Source organism: Corvus brachyrhynchos, unplaced genomic scaffold (assembly GCF_000691975.1).
Source record: "Corvus brachyrhynchos isolate BGI_N302 unplaced genomic scaffold, ASM69197v1 scaffold412, whole genome shotgun sequence".
NCBI classification, from domain to species: domain Eukaryota; kingdom Metazoa; phylum Chordata; class Aves; order Passeriformes; family Corvidae; genus Corvus; species Corvus brachyrhynchos.
This window is the reverse complement of record NW_008236761.1, coordinates 816,378-825,434: the sequence shown is the minus strand read 5'-3', so window position 1 is coordinate 825,434 and position 9,057 is coordinate 816,378. Positions and strand designations below refer to the sequence as shown.

At 50.8% G+C, this 9,057-nt stretch overlaps 2 protein-coding genes across 2 annotated transcripts in view; both read right to left on the bottom strand.

The window, feature by feature from the left end:
* The window catches only part of SPCS2 (signal peptidase complex subunit 2), a 5,155-nt gene extending 4,422 nt beyond the window's left edge, over nucleotides 1-733 (bottom strand). Inside the window, exon 1 of the mRNA XM_008644660.2 lies at nucleotides 676-733. Coding sequence (XP_008642882.1) covers nucleotides 676-733 — 58 coding nt within the window. The remainder of the gene's footprint in view (nucleotides 1-675) is intronic.
* Nucleotides 734-1,493: 760 nt separating this feature from the next.
* Nucleotides 1,494-9,057, bottom strand: part of RNF169 (ring finger protein 169) — a 12,772-nt gene continuing 5,208 nt past the window's right edge. Inside the window, exons 3-6 of the mRNA XM_017727099.1 lie at nucleotides 8,983-9,049; nucleotides 8,170-8,282; nucleotides 7,381-7,480; nucleotides 1,494-6,701 (exon numbers count right to left, since the gene is read on the bottom strand). Coding sequence (XP_017582588.1) covers nucleotides 5,499-6,701; nucleotides 7,381-7,480; nucleotides 8,170-8,282; nucleotides 8,983-9,049 — 1,483 coding nt within the window. The 3' untranslated portion in view covers nucleotides 1,494-5,498. The remainder of the gene's footprint in view (nucleotides 6,702-7,380; nucleotides 7,481-8,169; nucleotides 8,283-8,982; nucleotides 9,050-9,057) is intronic.

The window sequence follows — 9,057 nt, the reverse complement described above, 5'->3', positions numbered from 1 at the left end:
CTGCCCGCCATCCCTATGACGTGCAGCGGGTGCTCGTATCGTGCAATCACAGGATTTGGGCTGGGAGCGACCTTAAAACCCATCCAGTCCCACCCCCTGCCATGGGCAGGGATAGCTTCCACGAGACCAGGGTGCCCCAAGCCCCGTCCGATCCCGAGAGGGTTATCCAGCCCTGGCACAGCTGCCCAGGGCAGTGGTGGAGTCCTCATACCTGGAGGGATTTAAAGCCGGGTAGAGGGTGGCACTTGGGGACACGGGTTAGCGGTGGCCTTGCAGTGCTGGGGGACGCGATGACCTTGGAGGCCTTTTCCAGCCCTGACTATTCTATGGTTCTGTGATGTCCAACAGGATACAGCAGCCCTGTTGTGTGGTCGAGCCATGTCAGGAGGATGCTGCTTATTCCTCCTTAATTAGACCCTGCAAGTAGAGCTTGGCCCCAGCCGCCATTCCAAGGAACCCACTGTTGTCCATTGCAGGAGATGTGATGCTAAGCTGGATGGCCATTTGGACTGATCCAATTTAGCTGCTTTGATGTAGGGTATCAGTTTTATGTTAAAAGAATAAACAACAGCCCCCAGTCTGGTCTCCCGGCAGATGCATCTTCCTACAGTGAGAGCAAATAATGGGTTTTTACCGGTCTTTGCTCAAGCCTATTATTAATGAGCCTCTTTGTACCTCTGTTCCCTTTGGTGGGAATTGGGTCTGGCTTGTTGCCCTGGGTCTGCCAAGACATTCCCGGAGGAAACCGCTCACTGTCCTCAGTATTTGTGAGAGCAGAGGGGGTGGGAGTGGTGCAGGCACAGGTCCTTGAGCAGCCTCTGGAAGCATTCCCGGTCACACGGAGGTGCCAGTGGAGCTGGAAGTGGAGAAAGGACAGCTTGAGTACATCCTGCTGCAGGTGCCAGGGATCCAGACAGGATGGGCGAGCGGCACCTGCCTCTCCCGGCCCGCGCGGAAACCACGGGCGTGTTCCAGCGGGAGAGGGCTCAGCTCTGCCAGGGTGCCACAGAGACACCACTGGGATCTACAGCTGGATTAACTTCAGCCCAAACCCAGCTGTTGGGAGATCAGCCTTGGAGTAAAATGGGTTTGCCCTGAGAGGAAGCAGTACTAGGGTCTCTGAGCACTGGCCATGTTTTATCTCCATACCAGCCCTGAACAGGGCTCCCTCCTGAGCTGCCAGTGCAAGCAGGGCCTGGCAAAACCCCAAAAGGGTCTGTCCAGCCCTGGCACAGCTGCCCAGGGCAGTGCTGAGTCCCTGTCCTTGTAGGGATTTAAAAGCCGTGTGGACTTGGGGAGAGGGGTCAGTGGTGGCCTTGGCAGTGCTGGGGGAGTGGTTGGACTCCATGATCTTAGAGGGCTTTTCCAACCAAATGATTCTGTGATTCCACAATTACTCCACAACCTCCTTCAGCTGGAGGCAAGTGTCACCTGTCTGGGACAAGCAGCAGTAGGATCCTGCTTGTTTTCCAAGCACAGCAAGAAACGGGGAGTTTCACTGTCAGAACCTGGTTTTATTCCATTTGAACCTCGGCCTTTGCCCTGCAGTTCAAGTCCTGGTTGCTGTTAAAACGAACACTGTTATTTGTACACATTTGTTGGCATATTTCTGGTTTGTGACAATTGTTTCACAAGCAGGATTTACTCTGTTTCAAACAACAGAAGCCACAACATGACAGACGCCTGCATGTCATTCCACTCACACATTTCACACATGCAAGTCAGCGGTCCTTTGGTGCCTTCCATCGCTGGGTAACACATTCAGGTGAAGCCACGGGGGTGCAGCTGAGACCAGAACGACCGTGAGAGTCTGTAACCAGCCGGTGCTCTGCTGGCGCGCGGAGAACACGAAAAGCACAACGATTGAAAGCGTTACTGGAGAAGAAGTGTAGCGACATCTAGGTCGGTTTTGAACAGTTTGACAGCAAATCCCAAGGAAACCAGGCGCACACCCCCATCCGTGACCAGCTGAAGGTTTTCCCATTTGCATAGTGAAGAGCTAACTCTGGAGCGGATGCGTCGCGGTGTTGCAGGGACGCGGGGAGGGGACAGGGTGGTGCCAGGCGCGTGCGGCACGCAGGGATCATCCCAGCTCCCATCCCCGGGACACCCCGCGGGGCTCCACCACGGACAGGGGGTCGTTTCTGTCTTGCATCCCCCACCGGGCAAGAGGGTCCAGGTTCTCCCGAAACGCTTCCCCTCGTGTGTGGGACAAACTCTTTGCCAACCTTCTGCTGGACAACCGGGAGGCAGGACAGGGCTGTCGGAGGGCCCAGGCGGAGCCCTGCCCTCGGAGCATTGCTAAAGGCTTGTTTTCTAAAATCAGTGAGAGTCTTTAAGGCTTCGATCTCCCCCTTTGCTTTCACTGAGAAAATACAAAGAAGCGCTTGTTCAAGCTACACTTCATGACTACTGTGCACTGCATGTACAATAGCATTGGAAGAGAAATACTGACAATATAGAACAACGTCATACAATCACCTGGCATGATCCCTTTTGGCACTTTTCCTTCATTTATCTGATCTCGCTGACTCCAAACACGGATCTTTCCATACGGTTTTTCCCAGGCAGAGAGCCCCAGAGGGTCAGAAAGCAACTTTCTGGGAGTCGGTGGCATCTTTGGCAGACACAGTCCTTCTGTCGCGGAACCAACCCCAGCCCCTCCGGATTAGACAGCTTCACATTTTGGGAGGACACTCCCATGCCCATGCTGTCCCACAGCCAGCAAGGAACGCCTTCATCCCAGAGGGAAGGCAGCTGGGGGTTACAAAGGACTTTCAGAGAAGTGTGAATAAATACTTGGTTTAATCTTGTGCTGCATCCACCATTCAGCACGAGGTGTTTTCCTTCTCAGCTGGCATGATTTCTGGCAAAGGTGGCGTCATTCCTGACCTTTACAGGGGAGAGGCTGAGAATTCCTGCTCTTTTGAGTGTAATTATTTACAGTTTTTGTTGTTTTGTGCAAGCTTACCTAAACTTCGAGAGTGTTAAATTAATAAAACATTCATCCTGGCTTTGCATCGCCACAACCCTTCCACAGGATTGTGATTCCACATCCAAAGGTCTCCTTGAACGCAGATGCCATGGCCCGTGCACGATGCTTGGGGAGTTGGGATCTCTGCTTTGGGGGCAGCTGGGAGCACGAGGGGTCCCATGAAGGTTTTTTTGGCTGGGGACAAGCTCCAGCCCAGGCACTGCCTCCTGCACTTCTGCCCAGCTTGGACCTGGAACCAGGAAATTAACACACAAACCCCAAAATATTTATAAAATCTTTTCAAAAGAAGATATTTAAGACACTGGCCTAGTGCATTGGGCTGTGAAATCTGTTTAAAGAGGGGAAAGAAGAGATACATTCAGCGTGTAAATCTATTTTTTTGTAGTGTAAGCAGCCCAGGCCTGGCTGAACCCCCACAAACACCATGAGAAAAAAGGAAACTGCTTAGGGAAGTCTGTTTGGGGCTCCAGGGATGAGCTGCAGAGAAGGGGGCCTGTAAAAATAATTCTCAATCTAAATGCACCTGGGAAGTGCATATTTTAGCTCCAAGTGTTGGGAAAAACAGCACAGATTCCAAGTTAAAGCTGTGGCTTTCCCTCCTGAGCTCCAAGGGCAGATCCAGGCTGTCACTACTTCTCTCTTGCGCTGTTCTTCTAGGTCCAGTCAAGGCTCTAATTCCTTAATTTCCTTCTAATTCACAGCTGGAAAGAGGAGCAGGATTCGGTTTGGGTCAAAAGCGCCTGCTTCAAGCAGCACCTGCCAAGGCTGCGGCGCAGGAGAGGGCCCGGAACGCTGGGAAGGCAGAGCAGGCCAGGTGTCACCAGCCCCAGGTACAACTTTAACCATCCAGTAGTTTGTGTGGCAAGGAGATACAGAGATAGAGATATATATTATGGAATCATTGCTATAAGATTTCTCAAAACAAAAGTGTCGATCTGTTGAAATATAGTATTTAAAATATATAAATTTTACCCAATAAAATATAAGATTTCTTTTTTTTTCTTTTTTTTTTAATCCAGTTCAATTAGGAAAAAAAAACCTGCCAGGGTCCTTGCAGTGAAAAAGAAAACCAGTTCCTCTTTTGTTTTTGACCGTTTAAGATGGAGGGAGAAAATTAAACCATTTTTAGATAGAGGAAATTGGGCAATGCTGTTGTCTTAGATCAGATCCGTCTATTTATGTGCACTGGCTGCCCTCCCTTCACACCATCCCTAGGGAATTTTGCCCCAGCACTGTGCTCATCCCAAAAACATCCCTGCCACCTGGCACACGGTGGGGGCAGGATGGGTAATGCTGCAGCCCCCGCCCTGGGCAAAGGTCCCCGCGGGCTCCGAGGGTCCTAGTGAATACTCTGCAAGGCAGCTGTCAAGGATTGAGCTGGAACGCTACTTTTCAAGCTACATTACTGGAAATAATCCATGAAATGAATCCATGGGAGAGTGTTACAAACACTCAGAGGGTGGCCTGCCACATCTGTGCAGAGAACACATGCTCCACCAAGCCCAGGCTCTGAGCCAGCTCTGCTCCAGGCCCCACTTCATGCCTGGAAGTGGAAGTTTTTAGTGCATTGCTCACCTGAGCTTTCTTAGTGGTTTGAACCTGAAGGCAGGGAGCTGGAGCAGGGCAGGGCAGCGCACTGGGGCAGCGGGGCTCCCGTCCCATCGGGTGCCTGGAGAGCACAGCAATGCGCCGGATCACTTGGGATGCTCCTCCGGGACATGCAAGGACAGGCCTTAGGTGTGCTGAGAGCTCTGAACCGAGCAGGGGACGTGTCAGCTGGGAGGACATCCTTCCTCGACATCCATCCTGAAACTCCCTGGCTGGCCTTTCCCTTTCTTCAATATCATAGGGAAGAACAGGAAACCCTCTTGGTTTGGAAAAGACATGGTCTGGGAGAAAAGCTCCCTGGGTCCCAGTGCTCAGCGTGCGGCTCCAGCTGCTCCACCTGAGCTCTCTCCCCTGTCACGAACATGAAATTACAAGTCCCTATCAGGTTTTTCAGTAAAATCCTTATTTCAGGTCTTTCTTTTCACTGTATCTGGCCTTCTGCTTCAGAAAAGTGACAAATGATCTGTAGTGCTGGTGCAGACAGTGAGATACATTCATTTGGAAGTACTGGGGGGGGGCTCTGTTTAGGACTTCCCAGAAGAAACATGGAGCATGGATAAGAGCCGGACCCCACAACCAGATGTGGCCTGATCGCACGTGTGCCCGACTGCGTGTGGAGGTCTTGCAGAGTATTCACAGGGATGACAGACAATTCCTTCAGACCAACGGACCAGAGAGGACCGGAGGATTTTTTTTTCTCATTCTCTCTTTTTTTTGTTTTTTTTTAAAAAAACCTGAAAGGACTCTGGCTTCTCTCTGAACTGGACCTAGAAATGTCTTACCACCGAAATGAAAAAACAATTGCATGGGTGGAAGTAGGGCAAAAAATAGTTTTCCTATAAGATAATCTGATAAACCTCATCGTCCTCTAGAAAGGCAACATCGTCCAGCAGTGCTACTTGGCACCCAGAGTGCTCTTGGACCGCAGCAGATACCGATCCACGCGGACTTTCCGCCTATCCACTGTCCTGTTCTCGCTGTCGAAAATCCGCTGCAGGTGCAGGGCCAACCTCCTGTCCTCCTCCTCTTGCTGGAGCTTCTGCTCCACGTCCCTAACCTCTGGAGGCAGGCCCACCTCCCCTGCCACGTGCCTCAGTCTTTTGACGGAGCCGTTGTGCTCCAAGTGCTTTGTTTTGCAGCGTCTCTTCCGGCCCCGCCGCAGCAGCGGGGGCTGCTCCCCGATGATGTTCTCCACAGAATTGCAAGTGCTGTTCTGTACGTTGATCAACTCACTGTTGTTCAGGTATTTCAGCTGCTTTTTCCCCGACGGCTTGATGGGGACTCCGAGCGCGCTGGTGTCAGGCAGTGAGGCGCTGACACCCATGAGTCTTCTGCTCAGCATTTTTGGGCCTAGACTAAGACAGGATTTGTCCATGAATGTATTCACTTTTAGGTCAGGGACTTCAGACACTCGTGTGTTTAGGGCGGTTACGTTTGATCTCACATCTGGTTCATCAGCACCGTCATCTGTGGTTAAGGCCTGTGAACCTCTGCTCTTCTCACTCCCTCTTCCCAGCTTCATTTCACTGACAGAAGGGAAGAAATCCAGGTCAGCTCGAGGCTCTCCTGTAGTGTCAGGTGGAAGGTGATCATCCTGCACTTGTGGCTGCTCTTTAGTGCAACTGCTGGAGTTGGTGATGTCAGGAACCACGGTGTCTTCCCCGGGCTCCGAAGCCAAGGACGTAAGGGTCGCTTTAGAGAGAGTCTTTTTGATCTGACGCTCCTGAAATATCTGCTCCCATTTTTTCAGTATTCTAGGACTGGCCTCATAGGTGGTTGGCTTCTGCAGGCTGCGGTTCAGGTTTCTGGGGGTGGATTTGATGATGAGGGGGCTCAGGACTCTGCCATCGGGAAGCCTCTTTGGGGGAGTGCACGGGGAGCAGACGATGGGCTTGAAGTGGTTGAGCTCCTCCGAGATGCTGTCATTGCTCTCGGGGCTGATGGATCGCTCGGGCCTGTGCAGGGCCGACAGGGAGGACACGGCGTTGAGGACCAGGCGCTTCTCGGCCGTCAGGTCCGGGGCGGACAGGCAGCGGTTGTTCTGCGTGGACGACAGCACCCCGAGCAGCGGCGTCGACGCGCCGGTGATGGGCAGCACCTGCAAGGCAAGGCAGCACAGCTGGGAAAGCCGCTCACGGAGGTGCACACGGGCAAGCGAGCGTGCGAGAGGAGGCCGGCACAAAGGATGGCTGCCGCACACGGCTGCCCCTGCCCGCCTCTGCCGGTCACAGCACCCCCCGTGGGACATGATGTGGGACATGATGTGGGACATGAGCAGGAGACTCTGGAATCCAGCATGATCTGGGTGTCAAATTTATTACAGTCTAAGAGCTGCTCTTGCCACAAGTAACAACCACTCCGATGGCAAAATCACACAGCCACAGGGTGCTTTGGGTGAGGAGGAACTTGAAAGACCATCTCATTCCACCCTCTGCCATGGGCAGGGACACCTTCCACTAGACCAGATTCCTACAAGCCCAGTCCAACCTGGCCTTGAAATGTGTTTTCTCTTTACCTGAATAAATCAGCCTGATAAGAACCCTTTCAACCTCCAATTAGCCTCCAATGCTACACAAGAACCCTGACACCTGTCTGCTTTTCTGCTTAGCAATTCCTAACCCAGCAGGTTTTATTGGGAGGCACAAGGAAGCGATTGGCCCCATGGCGATAACACAGTGCCACAAAGCCCATATTTTATATCTCCAGATTACCGCTGCTGTGTAACCTCAGATAAGAACACTTACACACAGGAACCTGTTTCCAGATGCTGCCTGTACCTTTGTTTTGGTGGCTGGGGCTGATCTCTGCCTGCTCTTGGATCTCTCCTGAATGGTGTCATTGCAGCTCCGACTCCTTTCCACCTTGGTGGTTAAATTCCTGAAAAGCAGATGGGTGAGAACAGGAGACTGTTCATGACCTTAGGAACAACCAGCTCAACAGCCCTGGCAGTAGCTACCTGTGGGAGAGGCATCAGCCTTGGCAGCGCCCGGTTGGCAGAGATATTTCCTATGCCCTCAGCAAAAAGGGATCCAGGAATCTCGGGTTTCCGGCAGAGTCCCGGTCTGCGGTCCCGGGCTCCGCGCTGAACACACGGACACCTCCGCCCACGGCTCACAATTAACCGAGGTCAGTGCTAACGAGGAAGCTGGGGAAACCCCTTTGCTTCTCACGTGGAAACACACCTGGTTACTCAGCTGCTCCTGCTGCGCCGAGCAACAGCTTTCCAGGGAAAAAGCTGCTTGGGGCTGATGCTATCCCTTCATACCTGTGCTGGAGAAGGAACCGGCACTCTTGAGTTCATCCTACAGAATTTTGATTTCTGACTAATGGTTTGAATCTACAGGCAATGATTTTTCTCCTTCATGGGATAAACGTTAACTTCCAGGTAGGAAGTAATCAGACAGACACCACATTCTACCAGTGAGTCTGTTCTAAAATTCCAGAAAAAAAATCACGTATTTTAGATTGGAACCACCATTTGAATTAGAGCATCTCAGGTGTGTTTAAAACAAGTCGAAAGAACATCTTTAAAGGACATTATTCTGAATAAAGTCTCAGCATCTTACCCTGAAAGGAAAGCAAAGGAGTAGGCACTGGTCTTGGAAACAAAAGCTGACCGATGTGTTTGCTTGCCCTGGAATGGTTCTTCATTCTCGGAATCCGAGAGACGTTCAGGAAACTGAAGTCAATCAAGGAAGAGTTAGCTGACATGTACAACAAAAAGAATAACTTGGAAAATAAAGATCTTTCTTGCAGAAGTGTTAAAGATCCCCAATTTCCCCATTTCTGATCATACTGAGAGGACATAAGGCATAAATAAAACAAAAATAAGCACATAGCTCCTGTATATAGCTGTTAGTCATCAAATAACATTAATTTATTGATCAAGAAAATGTGGGAAAATTCTACAATAAAGGTTACTACAGGGTGTTGGTTACTCAGCCCCCATGGGTCAGCCCATCAAATGGAAATTCTAAGAGCATTTCCCGCAGAGCCTCCCAAATGAAATGGGAAATAGCCAAAAGTCAGCATGAAGAATGTGTTGAACTTCAGTTGTACAACTTCACTGCAGAAGATTCATGGAGAAACGTTCATGGAAATGCATGCAAGCCTGAAGACCAAGGATATCCCCAAAGCTGAGGGGAGCTGGTGTGTTTGGAAGAGTCACGTAGTAGAAGGTAAAAGGGGGATCAGAAACCTCTAGAAGAACATCTGCAGCCATAACAAACCTTAGAAGACAGTTCTCATTAACAAGGATCTTTAAAATCTGCCAGCTCAAAGCCTTCAAAAACTGTAAAAACTCAATCAAGGAATCCTGGAAAGCCAAAGAATGAAAATTCTGATATATGGGCAGGAAGGAGAAGCATGAGCTTACTTACACACTCTTGGTTCCCTTTCAGCACTACAGATTCATCTTTTTTCTGCTGTTCCTCCATTTTTCTTTTCCCCACATC